The 26383-nt window shown below is 35.3% G+C and overlaps 1 protein-coding gene across 4 annotated transcripts; it reads right to left on the reverse strand.

The window, feature by feature from the left end:
* Nucleotides 1-243: 243 nt before the first annotated feature.
* LOC110805736 (uncharacterized) lies at nucleotides 244-24774 on the reverse strand. 4 transcript variants are annotated; one of them, XM_022011358.2, is made up of 12 exons: nucleotides 24359-24770; nucleotides 22499-22718; nucleotides 18981-19128; nucleotides 17851-17958; nucleotides 9928-10085; nucleotides 8479-8641; nucleotides 6813-6952; nucleotides 4972-5650; nucleotides 4700-4812; nucleotides 4331-4586; nucleotides 1704-1966; nucleotides 244-1093 (listed from the first exon to the last, which is right to left on the reverse strand). In XM_022011358.2, exons 1-11 carry the CDS (start codon nucleotides 24555-24557, stop codon nucleotides 1706-1708), a joined length of 2445 nt encoding a protein of 814 aa, XP_021867050.1. In that variant the 5' UTR covers nucleotides 24558-24770; the 3' UTR covers nucleotides 244-1093; nucleotides 1704-1705. The 4 variants fall into 4 exon arrangements, with proteins under 4 accessions (XP_021867050.1, XP_056693356.1, XP_021867052.1 ...); XM_022011360.2 differs by lacking the exon at nucleotides 244-1093 and adding an exon at nucleotides 3820-3863 and having other exon boundaries at nucleotides 1826-1966; nucleotides 24359-24774; XM_022011361.2 differs by lacking the exon at nucleotides 244-1093 and adding an exon at nucleotides 3820-3860 and having other exon boundaries at nucleotides 1859-1966; nucleotides 24359-24774.
* Between the last annotated feature and the right edge of the window lie 1609 nt (nucleotides 24775-26383).

Here is a 26383-nt window from a genome sequence, read left to right on the forward strand (position 1 = left end):
GAGGTTGTCTACATCGATGGTGGACAGCGAAATAAGGACCCATACCCACCCTAGAAAAAAAAAAAGTTGAAAAGATGGCCCACCCTTAAATAAATGTGTAAAAGTGTTGATAACTTGTTATATACTGTCAATGGTAATATAAGTATTGTCATTGTTGTATTAAAATACTGTCACAAATCACCCAAAAAAGGAAATTATGTATATAACTGTAATGAAATATAAAAAGTAAAGAGACCACTTAAATGAATGGATAAAAGTGTTGCATATTAAATGTATGGGTAAAAATATATATACAAGTGTTATGTAAGTATTGCCATCGTTTGCACAAATACTGTTATTGTTGTATTAAAATACTGTCATTGTTATACTAATTACTGTCATTGTTGCCGACACTAAAACCTCTCCCCACTGTCATGTACCAACAATGATCCTGATAAAAGTTGTCACAATCTTGTAATCATAACCTTTTCTAGCATTATTTACAAGCTATGAGAATATGAACAGTTGTCCTAAAAACTCGAGGTTGTGCTAAACAACAGGTCCGTGTCACTCAGAAGGCACCAATTCCACAATAATAGACCGTTGCCATGTGAAAACACTAACAGCACAGGTTTTTCTTGACAATCCTAAGTATTTACTTCTCGACCTGGATGGCGTGGGCGAGTATTGGAGTACGCAGTCGAGCAAGTTGTTGCTTTGTTGGACACCAATAGTAATGGTTGCTGAGAGAGTCCTCCCAAATGCTCAGGACCAATTTACCTTGGGAATACCAGATTTCTATGACGTCAGCCTCATTGGGTTTCAACATACCAATGGGAGGGAACTGCGGCACTTCTGGTTGCGATGGAGAACTTGAGAGGGAATTTCCCATCAGAGCTTACTGTTTAAGGTGCTCGTGATTACTTCAAGAGTGATGAGGACTGCTATAAGGGATTTGTGGAAATGCGGTATTTTGTGAGTGTGAGACAACAATCCACAACTGTTGAGAAAGCTTGGCCTGCAGCTATGCTTATAATGATCCACCACTATAATTTTTGCTCCATGTATCTGACTGCATCTTGAACTTCTGTTCAATCGTTCTTCAAGATGAGCTCTGGTCAAAAAGCAAAATTTTAATTTATGGCTTAAATGTAAGGATGAGGAAACCAAAGTACTAAGTTTTGGTCTAAGAAATGCACAAAAAGATAGTAACAACTCTACAGGGAAAAAAAAAAGTTCTTCATGGACGCAATTTACACCAGAATGCATGCATAGGCATATTTGTTATGGAGTATTTTATTTCAGGGACTTGTAACATTTGCACTAAGCGCGATTAGCAGCTAGCTTGCAATAGATCAAGGTTAAAGACTTAAAGGTAGGAATAAACTATAAAGGCACTTGCTCAGATACGGTGGATCTTGATTCGTCCTCTAATTTCAATGGGACAAATGGCAATCAAAAGGAGCAGAAAAAAGGGGGAATTTTGTGCAGTGTCAGCTTAAAGGATCGCCTCAATTGCCCGTTTTTAGGGATATCTGGTCAATACAACCAATATATTTTTGGTAGTTTCATTTGTTCACCAAGCCATGCCAGTTAATTATAAGCCACGGCGATGAGAACCACAAGAACTGAAGTCAGTTACCAAAATAATCAGGATTAATGCCATGGGGAAAAGTTGGGGAAAAGGAGGGGAAAACTGGTTAAGATATTCATTAAGGAATTACCTTCACTCTGATTTCTCTTGCGCCTCCACTTCGTTGGTTTCCTTGTTTTGATCATTCTCAAATGGTAATACTACAACTGGAGCAGCAGGCACAGTTTGCCAGCGATCTTTCAAAAGTTTTTTGAACCTTAAAACCATTTCCCTCCGGAATTCCAGCTCACGTGTAAACAGATCAAATATAAAGAATGAAAGAATGTATTTAAAAGGAACAATGAGCAGGACCGTTGCAGACGATAACAGAACTAGCGCAACTTCATTGGTTATCTGGAAAGCATCAATGAAAAGTTATAAAAATATGGATGCTAAGCAATGCCCAAAAGCAGCAAGGGTGTTCACAGAAAATGATTAATAAATACATCATATAACATGGGTCGTCACAACTGATTGCCAAATACTGCTGGTTCTACAATTTGATTACTGTTCAACAATGTTCAAGGAGTAAATTGGTCAAGTGAGGTAAGAATTTGACTCATGTTTGCGAATTTCAGTTTTTTAGTGACACAAAGAGTGATTTATCCAATTAAATCTTAAAGAGATTGATTGTTGCATCCGCCTTCCTCAATATTTTGACCTACTGATTAGAAATTATTAAAAGATTTTTCAATTTATTTATGAAAAGTTGGGTCTAACTATCAGCAACAGGTTATAGAAGTATAGAACTCATGTTTTATGGTCTTCTACAACTTGGCAATTCTTTAGGGAAAGCTCACTAATTTTTTACCATGACAAAAAAGAACTATTATGTAACAGGTAAGAAACAGCAAGGTGGAGAGTGAATATGAGCTTAATACAAACAAGGGCCTCAACAATGATCACCAAATAAAGGCAAGATTTACCTACAAAATTTACCAAGCAAACACAGGTTTACAACAGGTACAAACTTTCCAACCATTGGAAATTCTTTTGAGTAATTTATTTTTTTGGGGTGCAGAACACTGAAATTGCATGCTTATCAATATCATAACCTTACACGTCTCTACCATACACTGTCAAGTCTATCTTAAAAAATTGCTTAGCAGACAAGTCTCTCAACCAGTCTAAACTAATTAGACTGTTAGAGGGATGTATGTGTATATTAAGAACTCCCAAGCTCCAGTAGCGATGGAATCCATACTAGTTTTTTTCTTGCTCCACAAATCTCATATGATTTCTCTCACTGAGCCCCTATTCTATTTATGATGCATTCTACATAGCACGTAATTATGTTAAAATAGTTATTCATTCACTAACTTATTTCCTCTTGTCCATCCTAGTATATTTAGTGTTACAGAGTTATTGCATGTAATCAGTGTTTTACTAGGAAAAAGTCTCTTAGTGGCAGAAGCATGCCTCAGTACATAAACTAGATTAGGTCCCGTGTATGCACATATATTATAAAATTATTATTTGATCATTTCTTTTATAAAATATTTAACTGAAACATTTCTCCCCCTAAAGTTATTACGTACTCCGTAATTAATAAATCTTGAACATACTAATTTAATCATATAATATGCAATTTTCCTCCTACTACATGTTTTATATGCTTAGTAATATTATATGATTAAATTAGTATGTTCCACAATACATGCAACATTTCTTTTTGCACGTATCCCAACACATTGCTTTGCACATTAATATCTCTAAATGCATATAGGTAAAAATTATAAAAAGTTGATATTTGAAATCCTCGCATTGATACAAATTTAACAAGATCTCACTTGACTATGTTTTTTCTTACATAATGGTGAAAGAAAAATTGTCAAAGTTGATTGATGAATAGTGCCCAAATGAGAATTGATGCATGTATTGCGAAACGGAGGTAGTACATGTTTTATATTCTTAGTAATATGCAATTTGACCAAAATATTGAGTAAATATATTTCCTATTACTAAATATAACGATTTCACTAAAATATCCAAAATTCATTTTTAGCAAATTATTATTACATGGTATCTATTATTTCCATAATCTTTAAGCCAATATTTTTTTACATGCATAAAAAGTTTATATAAAAGGATAGAAAATAAAAAGTAGAGATTTTTTGTAGAACTTTTTTTGGCGGGAAAATTTTACACCAGGAATGACATGTGATGTCTGCTTTAGCATAAAATTACAGATTCAAAGAGTCTCTTACAGGTGGGAGGCACACTCAGTTACTGCTATTATGTAACTCTCCTGCTGCCACAGAAATGCAAAATGAGTGAGTATTGTGTTTTCCATTAACCCTTAAGCACAAGCAGCAGGTTATCAGTTAATGTCTGCAGTAAAAAGGCAAGGGAGAATGACAAGTCACAGGTATAGACACCTAACGATCACAGATTTGATTCCCCAGTCTGCTCTTAACTAAGAATATAAAGCTGAGAAGGAAATTTAGAAAAATATACCAAACATGACAAACATATTCAGGTTTTGCAAAATCTGTCTTATCAATTTGTCGACTAAAGTGCTATATTTTCGGTACAACATTCAATAACATAACCTATATAATTATACGTTTCCTATAACTTGACGTACTGAATATTTTATACTCTTGTAGGGAAACAAATCACAGAGGACACATACACATTTTCTGAAAATGCATTATACCCCTTTGATTTGACATACAATTACATTAGCTTCATAGAGTTCAAGCACATATTACATACCTGAGGCTGACCAGAAAGGAGTATAGTACGTATTTTTAGAAGTGTGACGTTGACATTTTGAAGATAGTTCTCCATATCACGCATGGCCTTCTTAAGAGCTATGATCTGCTGAACTGTATTAGAATGTGGCTGATCACGAATGGTAACTTTCCCAAAAGATCTTCCAAGTCGGCCTTGCTCCCTTAACGCCTTTAATGATAGCATAACACCAGCAGCTACCATCAATGTTGTAGGAAATACATATGCTAGCAGATTTCTGAAAAGGATTTTGTGGGAGGGAACAATATGATTCAATAAACAAAATCTACGTTCTAGAAGAACGTACTACACCCTTTGAAACCTATTTTTCAATACTAAAAAATTTAGTACCTGAATATGATAGCATATGCCAGTCCAAGATAAGAGATAGTCAAGTATGGATTCTCCCAGCGTCTAAGCTTTTCAAAATTTCTAGCCATAGTAGTTACAGGGAGAACAAGCTCCTGAAAACATTGAATAACGTTACTCTTCTCCATTAAAACAAGATCTCGCATTTCCTTTACGAAAATAAATTTTGAGCAGTGAGATGTAGTAAAAGCAAGTTCAGTAAAGCATGGGATGTGATATATGAAACCATTTCGCACTTAAAAAAATAGACTGACCTTAAAAAGGTCAATGTTACTTGGTATCCCTTCCAGGGTAGCAGCATCAATGGTGGCCTGCGTTTTTTCAATAACTTTACTTTTTTCCCTGCATATTTTCGCTGCCCTTTCTGTCAAGGAAGCCCCACCTACAATAAGATTTTTGCTAAGCACCAATCCTTGCTTAAGGGGTGTATTCCTCCAAAAGGATATAGAACTACTAGAAGCCCAGCTTGGAGATGTCATCCACTGGGTCAGATACACACTTCCATCTACGTCATGTACATGGTCTTCATATGCCTCATCCAAGGCCCTAGAATTCTTAGTATGAGGGCTTCTTACATTCCTTAACTTTGAAACTAATGGTCCACCCCAATAATTTAGAGCAAGAGTTTGGCAAACAACACCAGCATATGGAGCATATTGCAAATATGAGAACTGAAGAAGTTTCAATGGCTCATCCAGTAGCTTCTCGATAGACTGAAGTGATTGAAGTCTGGAGATACTATTAATAGCCTCTTTTTTAGCTCTTTTATTTCCCTTATCAGCACCATAAACGTGAGAAACCAAATCATCTTGTTGAGGTCCATATTCGCGCACAAACTTGTGAAGAGAAATAACTTCACTTATAGATGCATGCCAAACATCTCGCCTCATATCACTTCCAAGATCAATAAACTCCAACACCCATGGTTTACATCTAATTTCACGAAGAAAAAACAAGCATGTTATGCATAACACTGGTGTAATGCACGCTAAACAAGGCAATAAATAAACAAGTACTCTGTTTGACTAAGATATAACAAAGTTACAAAGAACAAATGCTACGCCTCACTCTCAAACCTTATATAAGAGATCCAGAATCACTATGCTATGAGGTATTTGAGCAATTGTACATAAAACTTAATTCATTGACAAGTACTCCCTCTATCTCATAATACTACCTTACCCAGTTTGACAAGGCACACTTGCCAACAAACAACTTTGATCATTAATATCTTTATTACATACTTGGAAAAACTTATAAAATTGATATTTTGAAAATATACATTGAAAATAATACAACAAGATTTTCATAACAACAGTTGTGATTTATATATTTAGTGGTCAAAGTAAGCACATGAATAGTGCAAAAAGTCAAAATGGGCAAGGTATTACAACAAACAAACATCTTGTATGAAGCTCATTGGTAGGACTATATGTTATTATACCCTATGGCCTAAATAGATGAGAATGCTCTTATTGGAACAGGTTTCCCTCCCGCAAAAGAAACCAGTTCCCTTCTGTTTCATTTGTTTCCTCCCTTTCCCTCTCCAATTTCTTCCAAATATAAATGGCCCTGCATTGCCCGGGAGGGGGGGGGGGGGGGGAGAGAAAAAAGAGAAAGAAAGCAGGTGAGAGTCTGGGGACAACAATGATATAATATAATTTTTTGTCTTGTGAAATGGTACTTCTGAATGACAGCACACCATGCAGGCATGCAGAAACAGACTGTTATTGGAGAAAAGCACAAGAGTTGATGGTGTGATGAGTCTGATAACTGGCATATGTAGGACCTCGTTGCGCCCAGATATCTCTCCTACATCGTTAGGTCCAAATTTCAAGTTGGCGATTCATGCCCCAATGGGCATCAATCATTTTAACACTGGCTAGGTTATTAATGAGATCAATGACCCTGACCACAGTCATTATCACAATTCTAATCTTGGATGATTTTGGTGTTCAATATGCCACACTGACCATATCACAAGCGAGATAACAGTTTGCAAGTAGTTTGACGCAGATCATGTTTGAAGCTCAAACAGGAACTTATATATAAAGAATGTAGAGCTACAGGGTAAAAGCAACATGAAGAAGCTTACTGCTTTTCACCAGAAGTAATAGAGACAGCTGAGTCAAAGAGCACCGATCCGAATAACCCAACTTTAGTTTGCTTCACCTGAGCCCCGGGTCCCGTAATATCCAATCTCTCACGCTTTTTGCTCTTAAAGAAGTCCATTGGCTGTCAAACAGATGCAAGAAGCTAATCATTGATGAACTTGGTAGATTATAAATTTAGAACCATATAAATAAATGGACAAACACTCCTCACAAAATAAAAACAATAATGTACAGCACTACAGCATAAGAGAAGTATGTACCCAAATCCACAATAGGCCAAAAGAAGATTAGAAATGTGAAGTTGAACAGTTATTTCCAGTGACGAAGAGCAAACATTATGACAAGACAATAGATGATTAATTACACACACGCAATAGTCAATAAACAAAGCAGTATTAACATATTGAAGGAGTGCGTTTATCTTTTGAGAATACAATTTGGCACGAGATAGCAGGCCATGACAAATTAACATCTAAACCCAAAAAATTAAGAATAAACATCTGCTGCTAAGGGCTTGATATGGGTATATGAACCGGGCATCTTGAAAAATCTTACTTGGTCTAGTAATGGGCCCCCTTGCCAAACGTGACTTTGCATAAATAACTTATTTTTTTTAGGGATCTACTCAAGGAACTTCTTCTGCATGTTTCCAAACTTCAAACCATGTACTTTAAGTCTTGGAAGGGATATATCATAATTGAGATAATTTGGAAAATGAGAAGCCTCCGAAAATGAGAAGGGTGAGAAGGATAGGTAAATCAATTTTGAATGACTGGAAAATAAAATATTCGTAAGATACATTATTTTACAACTAGATCAGTTTTAAAAGCTTCAAGTGTATTAATGGTAAGCTTTAGGTTCATTACTTTTTAGTAGGCAATTCCAATCAATAAACCTCTAGTTCAAAAATATGAAAGATAAGGATTTAACTGTTTTCCTGAGGCACTTGGTTAACCTTCAAACATTGGTCGTGTTCAAACCACTGTAACCATTTCCGGATCAATAGTGAAATAATCAGTGAGCGAAGAAAAGAAGAAAAAATTATGCGACCTACAACTAGCAAGATCAAACTTATATTTTGGTATGGCAGCTGTTGAAGAAGGGAAAGATCTATTAAAAGGATCCATTGAAAGGTATGACCATTTAAACTACCAAACCAACACTTCTAATTCAGAGAATATTTTACAAAGCAGACATAATTTGACCAACCATGGTGGATATAAATATGGTCAAGGCCATGAGTGAGACCGTGAAAAAGTAGTTCTGTAGGAGGTCACAGAAAAGCAGTGACTAACTATGAGTCCATGACAAATACAAAATTCAAGGATGGGTGAATAAGATGAGGAGATGGTAAGAGACTTTCATTGATGATAATTTGTCTAACTTTTCTTCTGTATACTCACAGCCACACCTTCCAGTAAAACCTGTCATGTGCTCCCTTTACTACATGTCCAAGAAATTAGTCGAAACTTCTGAAGGAAAGACAGGAAATATTAAGCAAATGGATGTTCCCTTACATATTTTCGAATAGATACTTCTCAACAGTTCAATAGACGGTACCAAATAGTTCTTTTGGGAAATTATAAATTGTGCCAGGTCATAACTGTAAGGTTCCAAAAGTAAACATTGATACTCAAATGGAATTACCTCAAAATAAAGGGCTCTTTCTGTCAAGGTTAATTTTCCTGGCCATGCCAAGTTGTCCTCCCATTTTAGAATCGGCTGCTTCCTGCTGAAACCCACACACAAGACTTGTTCTGACGGAATGTAGGGAAGTTGAAGCTTATAAGAAGTCCTTCCGTTATGCACTCTTCCACAACAATAAGCACACAAAACAATTCCACCAGATAATATCAGACTATATACATGAAATCAAAGAACTTGCATCATATTAGACAGATGACAATTATGAGACTTCTCCAGCAATATGAGAAAGAGAAAAATGTAAAGAAAGGGCAGTACAGAAAATAGAATACTTGCAGATTTAAGCCTTGGCCCCACAAGACAGGGGAAATTTGATTTGTCAATTTAAGTTTTCTTGGTTGTGTATCTAAGCCTTGTAAATACAAATTCCCATGATTAGTTAGTAAAAGCACAGAGAGTCCCGTCATCCTGTGTACGTATGACTTCCTTTGTGAAACATAAATCCTGTCTAGATAATTTTCTTCTGGGGGTTGGGATAGGTCACTCTTACTCTTCCTTTATAGCTTACTAAAGGGGATACTATTAAGATATTTTAAAGAAACTTAGTGCATTCCTTATGGGCATAGAACTTCATCCAGCCAGACAAGGCCTGCTCACGGAATGCAGCATGATGATCAGGAACTAAGGCAGCCAAAGCCTGCATGAATTTTGGTTACACTTCAAGAAAGCATCAGAGAGCAAGAAGAGTCCAGAAGTAGAACCTCGCGTGTAAAGACTGAGAGAACTGCCTCAGTCCAGAATTAGATTGAAATAAATTTTTGTTGTAATTTTTAAACCAACAAACTAATTCACTGCCACACAAACTTTTATCAGTATCATTTCCCTAAACTAGATAATTATCACATAAATATCAAGTCTGCCTAAAGCAAGGGGTACCATATTCACTTGGCATAAGAAATCAAACATTTTCATCCATCTCATAGATTTTTATGATCAACCAAAATACTCAAGTCTTTCCTTTTTCTTCTTACTCCACCCCACCCCACCCCACCCCCAAAAAAATAAATGAAACCCTAAAAGAATGCCATTCTAATATTAGGATACGAAAATAACTCAAAATAATACCCAATATGGACCTCTCATCTTTTTATCTTGGTTCTTGAATACTGAAAGATCTTACGATGTTTGTACCATATTTAACTCAATTAACATACCAAAGTAACCATTCAATATATCCAGTTAAAACAATCAAGTGATTCATGTCTTCCCTGAACTAGAAACTTCAACACTTCATACCTCACTCCTCAATCCCCACCCAAATGATAACGGTACCAAAATGTAAGCCACATCCCCCCATCTCTTCCTTTTGGAGGAGCTATGTGTCTATGTTATTAAATCGTAAAAGAACAACAAACCACATTCAAAAACTTCAAATTGCAAATAAAGGCTCACTTCAGAAGTCCATTAATGTATGATGACCAAACGCTGAAAGAGATTCCCCCTTTATCACCAGCAAGAGCCTTGTAGATATTATGCACAGTTGATCGATCAGCAACACCAGATATAGCAGGCGCAATGCGAATAAAAGCTTCTTCTCTGACAAGCCTTGTCTACACAAGAAAGAAGTCTTCCTTTAAACCAAACGTCCAATCTATAAATACAGAGTTGATTAGAAAAAGAATACATGGTGTTCGTTACGAAAGCAACGAACCATGCAGGGACAAGCTATAAAATGGTCAATCTGGTCTGGACCATATAACAACAGGTCAACTATCAAGCAACAAGATAAATTAATGAAAAAGTATGAAGACATGCGCACTAACATGTCCCAATCAGGCCAGTGTATCTGACGATTATGCAGTGGCCGATCCAGGATTTTATGGATGGTGTGTCAACACGGTCCATAAACCCATGCCAATCATTAACTAATACTCCCTCCGTTCCATAATGATGTTCCAGTTTAGGTTTTGACACTATTTACAGTTGAAGAGTCTTCTAAATTCTTTCCATTATATAAGAAAAAACATAATATGGGGTCTTGTTTGATTCGTCTCAATGAGTACTTTAATAATACCCAATTTTATAATTTTGAATATTGTGTAATTAGAGATAAAAATGATGTAAAATGTGCATTGACATAACGTGAAAAAAGAAACTGGAACATCATTGTGGAATTGAGGGAGTATATGAATGAAAAATAATATTTCATATAGAAAAAAAATCATCTCAACAGTAATAAACATCCAGATTACAACTGCTATCAAAAAACTTATATCCATATTACTACCAAATAGTTGTGAAAAATCAGAAATCAAGTTGTTCAACATTTCCCAATTTAATTGTATAACGACTGTGTGGCCCGGACGTTGCTCCGGATTTTACTTTTAGTGGGGTTTACTTTTTGTAAACATGAAACCATTTAAAAAGATTGTATTTTATATTTATACTGAAAAATATAACATACCTTGTAGGCTAGCTAAGATGGTAGAAAGTGTAACTTTTACTTCATGAGGTCCGGTGTTCGATCCTTGTTACATGATTTTGGTTGTCAATAACATGTCACGATGCTTATTAGTGGTGACATGGAGTAACAAGGAGAGGTATACATGCCCCATATACGTTTTTATAAACGCTTTTTAATATATTAGTATAGATGTACAAACATACAAACAATTAAAAATAATTTCTCTTCTCAATAAATTAAAGAATAAAAAAGTTAACTATATTTTATACTTGTAACGTTAAGAAGCAAAAACACACTCAAGGGGAATCGAACTCAGGACAACTGACCCTTTGGGAACTTTGAGTATAGACTCAAATACCACGACCAGCCGCTTACTTCTGAAGTTCTGATACATGGTTGCACAGAGTTTTATATATCTAATAATATCAGCGAAGTAATTAAAGATAAAATGAAACAGTTTTTTTTTTAAAATAAAAAAAATTAATGGTGGGTCACGTGACCCATGATGTCACACCGTGTGTGTATGCTCAGGATTGGAACTTACTGATCTTTGTACAAGCAAACAGGATTTCAAAAGTGGGAGAAGTCTGGTAGAAATGTAAAATCGAGACTAGATTTTCCCATCTTCAATTTCATAACCACACAAAGGGAAGTGAGAATTTAGACTTAAAAGGGTAATAAGGGGAAATGTTTTGAACAAATGCTGCAAATATTTGATGTACGTGGCTTGAGAGTAATTCTAATTGTATAATAAGTATTGGAAGCATCTCATTTACAGAAAAATAGTTTTCTACCTTACCATCAAAGCTACCAGTGTTCTAAAAGCTGCTAAATACTGATGAAATACAGCAGGCTTTGCAAGCTTTATGTATGCATTTATTGATTCAATAGTAACAAAAACATATAGGTATTGAGGACATATCTGTATTGCAAAAGTGCTACTAAAAGGACCAGATGCCCTTCCTCAAAGAAAAGCATCAAAACAACAAAGCATTAATCATATCAATACTAATAGGAGATAGTAATGATCAAAGAGCTTTAGAAGAAAAAGGGAAGGGCAAAAATTAGAAAACAGAAAGAACAAAAGGGCTTCTCCAAACCCAAACAACAAGAGATGGCAATAAAAACTACTCCCTCCGTCCCGGAATACTCGACCCGGTTTGACCGGCACAGAGTTTAAGGGACTTGAATTGACTTATTTAATTTAATAGGTAGTAGTTGATAGTGGGGTATTATTTTAATGTAGTTAGTGGGAGGTGGGTTAAGAGGTGGGGTAGTGGGAGAGTAGGGGTTGAATTTTTAATTATTTTTTGTATGGAGTAGGGGGTAGGTGGGTTAATAGGGGTGGAGTGAGAAATAATATAATATTGTTAGAATATTTCCATTTTTAGAAACAGGTCAAGTATTAAGGGACGACCCGATAAGGAAAACAGGTCAAGTATTCCGGGACGGAGGGAGTATTATTTTGCAGAAATATTACACCATTATACCAAGAGTCCTTTCAACAAAAATTGAGCATTTGATTCATCAGAAATCTATAGCTAAGCCTCTTCTTCGATCTATATTGGTATCAGCTTAGTCTAAAAATAAACCAGAAAGCCACTATAGCTAATGGAGGTGTGCAATAGTTTCACTTGCACCCATGAAAAGACAGAAAAGGGGTGAATTTTATTTAGAACAGCTGTTAAGAAGTAACCTTCATCATACTGGAAACTCATGGAAACTGAATAGCTTGTGGAGAAGCCAGGAGAAAATTACAAAAAGAATTGTATTGAAAATGATGAGGTTACTTATCAAGCACTTGGATCCAGGACAATGAAAATGGAAGGTTTTACGAAATGGAGGTTAATAAAGGTGAATTCTGAATTAAACTTCCATGGGAAATAGCAGAGAATTAGAGATGGAAGCAAATGATGAGCACAAAAGTAAACAAGCACGCGTCGGCTTTTTCACTCCAGCCAATCTGTAGGCCAGTTTCCCTCCCGTTATTTGTATTTGGGAAACTTAGAGAACAAGTACTTGTTATCATTGAGTTTAGAAAACGACAACCTAATTAGTTTTTCTTTTAAAAAAAAATAAACCTTCCAAAACAAGATTTTTTTGACTAGTCTACCAAATAATGTTTTTCATAGTGAATTCCATCAAAGGGGCCCACTTCTCCCTCCCAATCCATGTTTTCAAATCTCAACCACCACTTTTCATCTTCCTTTCCTCATGTACTCCATTCAAATTTGTTTTCTTCTCTCTTTTCCAAGTAATATGAGAAATTGGACATGCTTCAGGAGTAATAAAGTAAAGAATTAATCAATTGTGTTCATGGCAATGGGAAAAAATTTCAAATAATTACATAATACTATGATCAACCAATAACCACAAATTACAAGCCCTATTTTAGAGGTGAACAATTATCCCAAAATTGAATACTCTAATTTGACAATTGAACAATTACCCCGAGATTGAAACCTTGAATTTGAAAATGAGAGAGAAGTTAACCAAGAGAAACAAAAAAAGGGGGCCCCTTTGAAGGGAATTTACTACTGAAAAAAGGTAGTTACTACTCCCTCTTTCCCACATTACTTGTTACACTTTCCTTTTTCATCCACCCTACATTACTTGTTATACTTTCAAATTTGGAATGACCCCACAATTATTATACTGTTTCTCTTTTCTCATTAACAAAAGTTGGTCCTCACAACCTCTCTCAATCAATTAAAAAAAATACCCCACTAGCTCCCATCACATCTACTTTTTCAATAAAATAACAATTGATAACCTAACAACCACTTATCACCTAAAACTTTGTGCAAAGGTGAGTGTAAAGAATAATGTGGGAGTGTGGGACGGAGGGAGTAGTTAGTAGTTCTAGTCGAACAAAAAGTTGTTATTGAGTAGTCATTTAAGAAAAATCTTACTTCCTCTGTTTTGTTATAATTGCACCATTAGATGTTTTACGCTTTCCAATGCAAACATTCAGCAATTAACATCTCTAATTATACATTAGTTAAAGTTAGGAAAAGTTGATTTTTTTCAAAATATATATCGAAACGAATCTAACAAGATCCCACATGAATATATAATTCATTATGTATAAATCACACACACAAAAAAAAAATTGACAAATGAGAGTGTGAATAGTGCAAAGCTGCAAATGGTGCAATAATATAAAAAACTGAGGAAGTATTAGGTTTTGCTCTACCCATTTTCTGTTTTAGTGTCTTGTTTTGCAGACACTTGTATTGTACTGAAATTTTTGTGAACACCTTTTCTATTTACCTTCCTTGCTCCACTATGCATCCTCCTTTTTCTTATACTCACCCACTTTTTACCTAGTTTGCACATAATCGGGGACAGGGTCAAGGGACGGGAAACGTCAAATCTGAAAATTATAAACACGTACAACAGGCTATTAAGTGATATCCCTATCATCCTCGGGCGTTACAGGTATGCCAAGTTGGCAACATAGCTTTCTAGTTTCTACTCCCCCTCATACTTTATCCACCTTCTATCTTAGACTCGCCCACCTTTTCCTTACGTTCTTAGGTTTGCGATTCTACAGTAAGTGAGTATGCCAAAAAAAAGTGTTTCAAAAGACTGACAATAAATACATATTTTCACATACTCTCTTTTAACTATTTCCTTGATGTGTTGGAGCTTCTTTCATACCAATTCGGCAAACGGTCTTATTTTATTGTACCAATATTGTCGTTCGGCCTATTTTTTCATAAAGCAGTACTAAATCATTCCTAGTTTTCTATTTGACACAAATATTTGCCTCTAAAAGATTGTCCCATTATCAACATTTCACTTTATCAAGAGTTATGTTGAGTGAGTAGCTACTTTTGTCCTTTAGCGTGTGGGTTAGGAAATAAATTAAGTAGAAAGACACTGTGTGGGGTGTGGACCATGTTAACTTAGAAGAAAATGAGAAAACTCAAAGGGACAAACCAAAAAGGAAACTATGACAATCTTGAAGGGGTGGAGGGATAATCTCATAAAAAAGGAATGCTAGTGGAGCGAAATCTAAACCATTTTAAATACCCTACTTTTCCCTCTTACTTCAGTTCCTTTTTTTATCTGTTTCTATTATTTTCTTAATTTTAATTAATGTTTTGTAAATGGCACTCTCTGTGCTCCTAACTCTTTACCTAAATTTGTGAGGTAGATATAATTTCTGTGTTGACATACAACTTAATATACATGGTTCTTCAAATTCAGAACCAACCACTATACTCCTTCCACCCGGAAAAATAGCACAAACACTATTTCGGGATGTTCGGAAAAACTGGTGACCGTTCCGAAATAGAACTGGTTTATGATTCGATTTCCCAAGAAGCCCCTAATTTGATGGAAGAGTATAGGAATGTCCCAACCACTCTGAGAGTCTTACTTCTTTATGTCCCGGCATTAACCAATTTAAGCTTTTTTTGCCCTATGCAGCTCAATTGTGTGCACTGTTTTATTCAACTTATTTTGACTTATTTTAGACAAAATAAGTTCAGTTAAGTTCATATAAGTTCTGTTAACTTCAGACAATATAAGTTCAACAAATATAAGTTTTTTTCAGACATTTTCACACACAAATAAGTTTATTTCCAACAAAATAAGTTTTTTTTGGAATAAAATAAGTTCAGATAAGTTCAATTAAGTTTAGATAAGTTCAGTTAAATTTAGATAAGTTCAGATAATATAAGTTCAGTCAAAATAAGTCGAGTAAAACAGAGCCTAAGAGTCTCCGTAGAAACAGGCAAGAAAAAAATATCATTTCCACTAACAATAGCTTCTTACACGGGGGAGCATGGGCATGGAGCAACGCAACTCTTAGGAAGGAGATAATTAGTGGGAGAACATTAGGATCTAGAATTATAAGACCCCTCCGGGCATTGACTGCGTAAGAGTAAGGCTCTCAAAAGTTACAAAAGCGGAGTGCAATGAACTGATATTATGGAGAAGGGTAGTTTAGGGAATAGCTTTATAAGTGAGTATGGGCATCTTAGGAATAAGTCAGGGGGGTTAGTTAGGGAAAAAGTACTATACTATGTTACTCAAACACATGTGTCGGTGTCGTGTCTGGCAAGGTGTCGGACACTCCGATCCAAATATTTGCGGACATTCCGACATGGTCAAAGGAGTGTCTTGACTTGTTTTTTAGACATGGCTCTCATACAAAGTGTCAGATAAAAAAAAGCAACACCTTTTTTTAAGTGTTGTAATAAAATAACTTGATATTGAATTACTGAAGTTGAAAAGTAAAATGTACAAAAAAATCCAAGAGTAAAAGAAAAGTGTGGAAATAATACTCCCCCCGTACCAATTTAGTCGTTACACTTACCTTTGCACAAAGTTTTAGGTGATAAGTGGTTGTTTGGTTATCAATTGTTATTTTATTGAAAAAGTGGATGTGATAGGAGTTAGTGGGATATTTTTTTAATTGAATGAGAGCGTGTGAGGACGAAAAAGAGACAATATAATAATTGTGAGGTCATTCTTAATTTAGAAGTGTAACAACTAATTTGGGACAGACGAAAAAGGAAAGTGTAACAACTAATCTGAGACGGAGGGAGTATAAAAGTATTAGAGAAAGAGTAAAAAGGTTAAACGACTGAAGATTAAAAATAAAAAACAAAAACTGAGAAAAACCTTCACGTGAATGTGGCCATGTGGCTGATGTGGGTACCTACCACATAGGATACTTACTTTCTCCACATTCCCAACCCTCCAAAATTAATTTTTTTATTTTTGTTTTATTAAAAAACTAAGAGAGAACAACGGATATTGTGCACGGGGTTTTAACTTCTTTTCTACGGTCACCGGCATATGGACCGGCAAGATGGTAGCCGGAGACGACAAAAGTTTCACCCTTGTACTCGCCTCAACCTCGTGACAAAAGGCCTAACATTCCAACAAATAATCGAATATATAACCTTCAATTTCCAAATCTAGGGTTTAATACTCCACCGGATCGCCGATTTCGACACTGCAATTCGGACCATTTTCCGACACTGGTGTCGACACCTCCCTGGACACATGTCGAATGTCGTGTTGCGGGTCGGCTCGTGTCGACACCGACACCCACCTTCCACCGGAGTGTCGGAGTAACATGACACAATTATTTGACTCACGTTTGCCGATCCACGATTTCAAACTTTAATATCTTCAATTATGGATAAGAAAAAATTATAAAAAATTGATATTTAAAAAATATTTTTTGAGACGAATCTAACAAGACCCAACACGACTATGTTTTTTCTTAAGTATAAATCACTAAAGGGAGTCAAATGAGCTTGTGTGGATAGTGTCAAAAACCCAATTATGTCAAGTAAATAAGAATGAAGGAAGTATTTAAGAGCATATTTGAGTAGGACATTACGTTGAATATTGTTGAGGGAATTGGTTGAGTTTTTAAGAGTTCATTGGGAGAGAATCAAACCTCTCAAATGCTTGAATATCGGTTACTTCTTGTAGTTACAGTTTATTAATCAAATCTTCACTAATCTACTGTTTTTGGTCTGTTATTTATGTTAATTCATAGCAGAGAGATCCAACACAACCACGTCACTGGTTTTCCACCACCTTTTCATTCCAAGCCAAAAAGAAAAAGGTACAATTTTTTTTATTTTTTTTATTTCTGAAAAAGGTACAATTGGCTGATCTTATAGTAAGGATTTTCACCATGGCAGCGTCAATCACAATTTTTAAATGTTGGATGAAGTCACAACCGCGAAAACAACTGCCTGGCCACTTCCCAGGCAATGCAGGTGATTTGCTACTGTCACAGTCTAATATCATAGTGGCGGTAAGCTCAAAAACCTTAAAGTGCGACCAAGATTAATACACAAGCAGCCAGTACCATAAACGTAAAAGAAACAGAAGCTTGAGAGAGTAGACTAAGATGAGTAAATAAAAAGTTAAACCTGTAAAGCTGCCTCTTCGGAACCATCAGGATATGAATCATTTCCTAGTCTGTGAGGCTTTTCCCAAGCAAGCATAGTGATGAATATCAACCTCCGGAAAGAAAGCTCCTGAACAAACCGATAATAAAATGCAAACCTTTTATTAATTTCTGAATTATTTTTTGTCAATGCACTAATGTAGTACCAAAATAAATAAAAATTCAGAGCATGTAGTGATTTCAGCCATGCCACATCTTTTTTCCTTAGAGGCTTAGACTCGCAAACCCCCCACACTTTGAATTTGCAGCCAATCTATAATATTCAAAGGACATACCCAATTCTCACTTTGCAACTGAAAGAGGCTTCTCCCTAGATAAACAGCCACCTTACAGTTAAGGAAAACATGCGAAGAAGACTCACTGTTTACCCGGCATAACATGCATATGTCTGGTGAAATTTCCCCCTGCCACTTTGCAGCAAAAAAGATATAACATGGTCCAAACCCAAGCTTCCCTCTGCCCAAGGTATTGCAAACAAATCAACCCTCACTCTCATCTGTGATCCTTTCCTCAATTTCTGAGCATTGTAATACTATTTTCCAAGTTCTCACCAGTCACCAATCCCAGCAAGTAGCAACAAAAATACGAGGTAGAAAAAATATGCAGAAGACGAGAACAATGAAGGGACTTGAAACGTTAAACACAGGGAAGTTAAAATAATTAAAAAGAGAAGGCAGTTTGAGAAAGAAGCTAATACTGCTATGGTTAAAGCTGAATGGAATCCAAAATGCTAAACAGCATAGTGCTCCTCAAGTTCTAGTCAAAAAAAATTCTGAACATGGGTATCCATAATTTCTCAAGGGATAGAAGCAAATAAGAGCATCGTCAAAAGTTGGCATATGATATGGAAACTCATGGGAAAATCAAGATATCCTCCCAGTAATATTATGCATTGACAATCAATCCGAAATTTAACCATAACCCGAATATCAAAAAAAAAACAGTAATAAAAACTACAAACTGTGGAGTTAAAAAGAGGAAGATACGAAAAATGAAAACCTAGCCCAACTACTCATTTTCACAGAAAACTATCCAAAAAATGACAAGAAAACCACACCATAGTCTCACAAGAAGAAAACTAGAAACACTAACCTGAAGGCAAGGATGAATGTCAGAATTATCCCTTGACAAAAATCTAAAGCAGCAATACTCGACCAAATTGCGGGCATCCTTGTACACATATTTGGGCACAAGAGCTTCAAATAATTTTTGCATCTTCTTCCCAGTCAATCCATTCATCCTGCGTGATGTGTGTCCACACTTAGGCAATCAAATGAATAATACCATATAGCAGATACTAGATAGATCAACTGCATTTGACTTTCAGGATGTCTTAAAGCTAACTTAGCAAAATCCTTTTAAATACATTTCTTAGGAGTACCACAAGAGACTCAAATTTTCTTCCAGCTCATATAACATTTTTCCCTTGTTATCTTTCAGGGATCTGATACAATTGAAGGGATTACAATCAGATGCGGGAACCAAATGCAATCTACATTGTATATTGCTGATAACAAGACAAAAGCATCTCTGAGATTCTAGAGATCAACTTAGTTAACGCTTAACATGGGTTCAAACTCAATTCAATACCGCAAAGAGCTTAATTAAGCCTAATCAACTTGAGTACTTGATCAAGAAACTTGTAAGCATTTTTTTCCTCATTTAGCCTTTTTATATCTTGAGAAGTAATTTGTTTTATTTTTTTAGAAATTAACACATAGTTATTCAAAAGTATATATATTTTATATTAAAATACAGTATTAATATTTTTACATTTAAATAACTCTATAACTTTGTCACCCTAATACTGCTCACCAAGAAGCTTATAATCCCTTTCACCTCTAATAGAAAATTAAGACAGGGAAGAAATGTGGCAACTTCAGTAACACAATCTTGGGTTAAGGTTCAAGTTAAGTAAGTTCAAGCACGAGTCAAGCCTTAATATTTCAGGATCACAAGTTCAGAAGTCAATAGTCAAATGAATTTTGACTCATCTCATTATCACCCCTAATCAGTGTCAACTGCCAAAGGCCCATAGCAGAAATTGAATGGCATGGAGGAACAGAATACGCCTAAATAAAGTAGGCGGGTCAGTAATTGAAATACATGAAACCATTATCAAAAGCAATCATCCTTTTTAACCTTGACAAGAATCCATCTATGTAGTATAAGAACCCTATCAGCTAACTTTCAACCAATATACTTTCAGACTCAAAAGTAAATATAGGAAAAATGAACATACTTCAAAAGAACTTGCTCTCTTTTCTCAATCCGCTAATCCAGCATACGCCAAATTTGTCAGTTCAGGATAAAATATATTGAATACAAGTGACTTAGGAGTCTGAGGATTTGAGTAGCATATTCAAGCGAAAAGTCTCTAATTTTCTAGGATATTGATGTTTTTAAAAAGGAATAAAAAAGCATTCCATTAACCAATTCCATAACAGATTGAATAAACTTTGGTAAAAGCAGAGAAAACTCAATTCATTGATTCAATGAAGATTCCATGAAGCCCGAGTTTCACAATTAAGAAGAAAGAAGTCTTCCATTGTCTTACAACACTAAAAAAACCATACAACTACAATCTTAAAAAAAAGCCATAGCGCTTCTGCAGGATATTGCTGTTAGTTTTCTTTTAAGGATTAGAATGCAACTAATAAGGTAAGTTAACAAGCGCCCAATTTATTAGGATATGCAGGACAAAAGTTTAAAGATCAACCATCAAAGCAGCAACCATGCGATCAAAATATTTATTATGTCTGTTTTGTGTCGATTAAAGCTTTATGCCCTCAATTTTTTTTCTCCATATATAATCCTTTTTTTTTAGAATTTAAGTATAAATGTATGTTTTATTTGAGTCATTTAAATTTATTTTTTTGCACATGGAAGGTTTATCTTATGCAAGACTTTTTTCTTAAGAATTAACCTTTCTCCTTCTAATGTAGAAAGAAGAAAAGAGAAAAGAAAAAGAAACAAAGTCGGGGAGAAATAAAGATGGAAACAGAGAAGAAAAGAGAATATTGTCTTTGGCTCTCTGCACGCTTGAGTTTCCTGAACTCATCGTTGATTGTTTTTCTTTGAACTTCTTCAGGTAGACAATTGGAGATCTTAATTGCAAAATATGCTAACTAAATAAAAACACGATTTAGATATAGATGTTCAGTGGCAACAATCTTTTTCCACATAAATTTTCTTATTTCAATTTTTAGTTAATGTGTGTGCTTGTTTGATAGGAGAAGATATAGATTTGGGCAATAGAGGTGATAAACGAAAGTAGATTCAAAGAGAATGAGAGGGAAGAAGGGTATTCAATGTCAGTGGGATGCTTAGGACGTAGATTTATCAAGATTTTTATCGATTCTTTATGTTATAGTAGATAAAAAATGCAGTATCAGTCACAGTCGAGGGATCGGTCGCGGAGTCTCGGTAACGGAAATGATGCGCTAGTCGCGGACCGTGTAGCGGTTGTCACGTAGGAATTTAAAATTTGAAAAAGAAGCCCCATGTCAGCCCTGCTCACTACCTACCCTAGTCCCCTCCCCTAAACCGTACACATGACATAATTAAAATGAATTCCTTTGTCTACCTTCTCTCTCCTCTCTTGTTTTAGATTTGAAAATGGAGTTCTCTACTCAATTTCAGTGGAGTTTATCCATTTCTTTCCTTTTTCTCTTTTTTTTGTCGAAAACATGGGGGATTCGGCTGAAAACCGAGTAGATGTGAGGTTAATAACGTTTAACGCGGACAAAATTCGTTCGGATCGGTTGAACCGGCCGAGATCTCGCTGTTTCTAAAAACAACTTTACAACTCGGGATATCTCGTATCGACAGCCTCCAAAACCTTGTTAACTCGGGCGATACGAGTTAACTCAGGCGAGTTTTTACACCACAGTTACACTATTGTTTTCTGTATGAACTTTCAAGATTTTATATGCGGAAGTCTTGGTATGCTTTTCATTATTCTTCTAATAAATGACAGAGATCCTGGGTAGAGATGTTGCCTTGCCTATAAATTCTTCGACCATGAGGGGTGAAATTTGAGGGGAAAACTTGGGAGGAGAGGCAAAAGTAGTGAGAGCCAAAGGGTTTTTAATGATAAGAGAAAGTTGGATTAGCAAAAGACAATAATGTGATTCTTCCATCCTTGGGTCAGCAACGCTGAGTCGCTGACAAAATGCTTCATGTTTTTAGTTTACAGGCTGTACACTATGCCACTATAACTAAAGTGCAGAAAATCGCTGTATCTTGTTTGCAAACTAAAGGATAACTTGTGAGTTATGAAAACTACAAGGTATCTATGAACATACCCTAAAATACTTAGTTCTAAAATGTTCATCAGTAAAGTGTACTCCGTATTACACGACTACCCATTAACACCCGTCGATAAAGTAGGCCTGGCATAAAATTGACTCCATCTAGTATACTACTCTCCCCGGCACAAATAAACATCCCATTTTCCTTTGCACATAGAATTAGGAGATCCCTTGGTGGTGGGTCATTGTTGATTAAAGATGCATAAAAAACATAGTGGTCATTGTTTATGGTTTTGAGAAATTCATTTAGGGCAGAGGGAGTAAGAAGCAAAGAATACAGGGTTGAGAGTGTTTTACCGACTGAACTCTTCGATTGAAACAGCAGCAGCCAAAGAAATATTTCCATCAAGCATTTCACTCTGAATAGTCAGTTCTCCCATAAGTAGATTTTCACTGTCATGATGATCAACATCATTGTTGTCATCAAGCTTTCCAGTTTTAACATACAGAGAAGTCGCTTCATTTAGGAAGTTCTGGGTCCTTGATAGCAATGTATTCAAACTTTTCTTCACGACATCTAGAAAGGTGGAAATAAACATTAGCCACATCTCAATAACCCTTGACAGCTCCACCACATCAGAAAATTTATTCCATTTTTTTTATGAATGAAGATCTATTCTGTTTGCTAGAAAGAGACCTATTAGTGTAGAGAAATTTAGTAGTAGTTTTTCCTCTCCCTGAAAGTATTTTAGCTTTAATTTTCTTTATTGATGATGTCCAAAATGCTGGACGAGGTTCTGCATACTGTCCTAGAAGTTAAAGATTAGGAAAACATAAAAACACCATGCAACACAGCATAATAGGTGATGCTCCCCTAATTTGGATGGTATTAATGTTTGACAAGTTTTATGAGACAATAATGGACCGAGAAACACAAGCAGGCAAAGTTACCAGTTGGCAACTGTGAGGTGCATGGCTATAAAAAGCGCCACATGGGCCACATCTAAGTGACTAGGGTAGAGAAGAAAATGATATTTTAAGAAGGGAGAAAAAGAATATAAAGTATCTGATGAGAAAATCATTAGCAATTTATCCTCAATTACTCATACTTATCAGGGGGGAAAGAAAAGTAAAAAAACCTCACAGCATGATCAAAGAGCACAACTTCAAATGAAATTCTAAATAACCCTCTATATAAATTCAGATATGCTAATCAAGGCTCAAAATCTAGTAAGGAAGTCCAGTGTTCCCATATTCAGAAAAATGATAAGCAAACAGATGAAAAAGCGCAAACAGGATTCACCCCCTTCTTTTCACTTTGATAACATTCACACATTATACACTCATTGGATAAGATAGCTCTGTAACATTTCAGATTTGTAGAGCATTAATGTTGAAGTATACATAAGTTATTCAGACAAAAAACTTCATTCAGCTATGGAACCTTAAATTAGACTTCCATATGAAATTGAAGATAGGAAATCTTGTATACTCTGTAACAATTTTAGCTTAAGAATGTTATGGACTTAACTACTGCCTCCACTTCTTAGTTATTGTGAAGCACTGAAGTAGATGGTTACATCAGACCTGCCTATCCTGTGTAACAGTGCAGGCTTGAAAACAGTGTACATAAAGAACAGAATTCTAAAAAACCGAAAGGAATTTTTCCACAACTCTGTTGTAATAACTCCTAAACCAATCCAGGTCTTGAGTTAGTGTCAATTTGTCCAACATCTCATAAATTTCATATCAAATTCGAAAATTTCCATAGTGAGTGTTTTATTCAATTTTTCTTGACTACCTTCATTTCACACTAACTGCCCCGTTCATTTGGCCTAAGAAAAAGCAATTCAAACTCTAAACTCCTCTAATTTGCAACATTTACATCCCTCATCTCAATTCCGCGCGTATTTGTTCATGCAGCTCCAATTCAGTGTTGCTAAAAACAAAATTCCATTACCAGTTTCGAACAAAATCGATGTTATCATCATCAATATTCTCATCAAGTTTATCTTATCTACTACGACACCAATCCGTTGTCCAAACCAACAAACTACCTTTTCATCAATTAAAAAGATATATCACACGCAATTTTACCCTAACCCCTTCTCAATCACAATTCAACACACCAAAAACTCAACAAATTCTATACCTAGTTCATAATTCCGAATGAATCCAGAAATACCAAAAATAATTAAGTTTAAATTCAAGACTTACCGGAATCAAAATCGCTTAATTTCCACTTGGGATCCTTCCATTTAAGCGGGAATCTGAAAGGTAATTTACGATCAGTAGAATCATTTGCAGATGATCGGATTCTACAACAGTAAAATCCATGGTGGGTAAGCTTCAGTGGCGGTGGCTGCACTGGAACTGCAAGCACCGTGTATTGTTTTAGTGATAATTTCAACAACATTTCTCTCTAATGTTAGTTCCAAAATTTTCAATGATTCCAAACAATGGGGTTGGGAATTGGGATTTTTGGGGGTGGAAGGTGGAAGGTGGAGTGTTTGAATTGATTTGTGCATTTAATTTTGGGGAAGAATGTGTGTAAATTGTCCAATTGGTATAGATTGAGCAAGATCAAAAAGAGTTGTTACGTTTTTGGAGTTTTTTGAATGACTTGAAGTGTCCGAACAGCGGAATAGGACTGTTACAAAAACGTCAACCACTTATTGTAAAAACCATACGCCTTGTTTGGTAAAGAGAGTTTTGGGGCAAAATTAGAGGTTTTAAGTACTATTGGAGGTTTGACTAGTCAAATAAGCTAATAGGGGTGTTTGGTAGATAGAGGTTTGAAAAAGATTATTGGGCTCAATCCTCTGTTTTAAAATACGCTGATTTGAGCAGCGTTTTCTTTAGAGGATTTTTAGTACAATGTTGTAAAAGACTATTTTACCCATACTTAACCTACATCTGACTATCTGAGTCTTCGATCTTTTGAGTTGTCTGCCCCCTCTTCAATTCTTCTTCCTCCTCTCCTCTCATCTCCCATGTCTCTGCAAATTCAAGGGAGGAGCTTGTAAATTCTGATTACCATCAAAGAGGTTAGTTGTTTAATTTATATTTATGTTCTTTTTTCTCTTTCATCCCCAATTTATTAACAATTTTTTTTGCAAGTTGGTAAATTAAATATTGCTGGGTTTTTTTCCCTTCAAATTCGTATGAGTTCGAAAATCTGGGTTCGTTTAGTATATGAGAAAGGGATCGTTCTTGTTGTTGTTAATACTAATTAGTCAATTAAATATGTTCTTTATGTTGGGGCTTTGAAATTTATTGTTTCAAATTCATCTGGGTTAGTTTCTAGCTTGAAAAACAACGAACTGTTATTCATCAAAATTGAGTTTTCTTTGATAAAATCATGGAACACTTTATGCCAATTTATATATTTAAATAGTTTATGTTGTAATTTTATATGGATTTATGAGATTGTTCATCAATTTTAAGTGTTTATTAAAGCTTCTTTGTATGAAACTAATATGGCCTACAAAGTAATCAAACAACATTTGATTCACTGTTGACTTTGTAATAATAAATTTGGTTCATCTTCTTTGCTAATCTTGCATATGAACGTGTAATTGTTATTATTTGACTTTATAGTAATGAATTTGGGTCATTGTCAATTCAACCTATTCGATCTAATTGCCGGAATAAGAAATGCAACTAGTTTATGGCTAACATGATTTTATAAGCTTTATAGAAAGATAATAATAAATTTTCTATTAGAATTTCCCGATAAATTGAGCTCGTTTTCCTATATATGAATCTGGGTAAAGAATGGGAAATATTACTCGGTAATTACTTAAATTTTATTTTGATAAGCGTAGAAGATGGCGCAAAACAACCAGAAGGATAATGAGGGGAGTGAAGGTTCGATGAGAGAGGTAGGTCGGGCTAGTTGGTCTAGAGAAACTTTACACATATTCTGTGATTTGTGTATTCAATTTGCCGAAAGGAGTAAGGGAAAAGGGGTGCTACAGTCTCACAAAGTGTAACACCCCGACAATTCCCATTTTCTAAAATAACCCTTTTTAAATATAACTGTAGGGAATTATCAAAGTATTATCGCCCGTGTGAAAACGTAACGGCTTATTCAGAATTTTGCAGCGGAAAACATAAACTAACTTTTAGGTTCATAAATAATCTTATTACATATTAGGTCCAAAACCAATTAACTGAAATAAGGAAATACGAATAGTACGACAAATTTCAAATTTAAGTTAACAAACCAAATCACTTAGT

This window comes from Spinacia oleracea, chromosome 2 (genome assembly GCF_020520425.1).
Source record: "Spinacia oleracea cultivar Varoflay chromosome 2, BTI_SOV_V1, whole genome shotgun sequence".
In the NCBI taxonomy this organism is placed as follows: domain Eukaryota; kingdom Viridiplantae; phylum Streptophyta; class Magnoliopsida; order Caryophyllales; family Amaranthaceae; genus Spinacia; species Spinacia oleracea.

What these genes read in the sequence shown, in the direction of transcription:
- LOC110805736 (XM_022011358.2), bottom strand. Translation starts at nt 24,557, where the DNA reads ATGTTGTTGAAATTATCACTAAAACAATACACGGTGCTTGCAGTTCCA. An exon ending in GTAACATTGACCTTTTTAAG is followed by an intron (nt 4,813 to 4,971) that starts GTCAGTCTATTT and finishes CAATGTTTTCAG; the next exon opens with GAGCTTGTTCTCCCTGTAAC. An exon ending in GCATATGCTATCATATTCAG is followed by an intron (nt 4,587 to 4,699) that starts GTACTAAATTTT and finishes AATCCTTTTCAG; the next exon opens with AAATCTGCTAGCATATGTAT.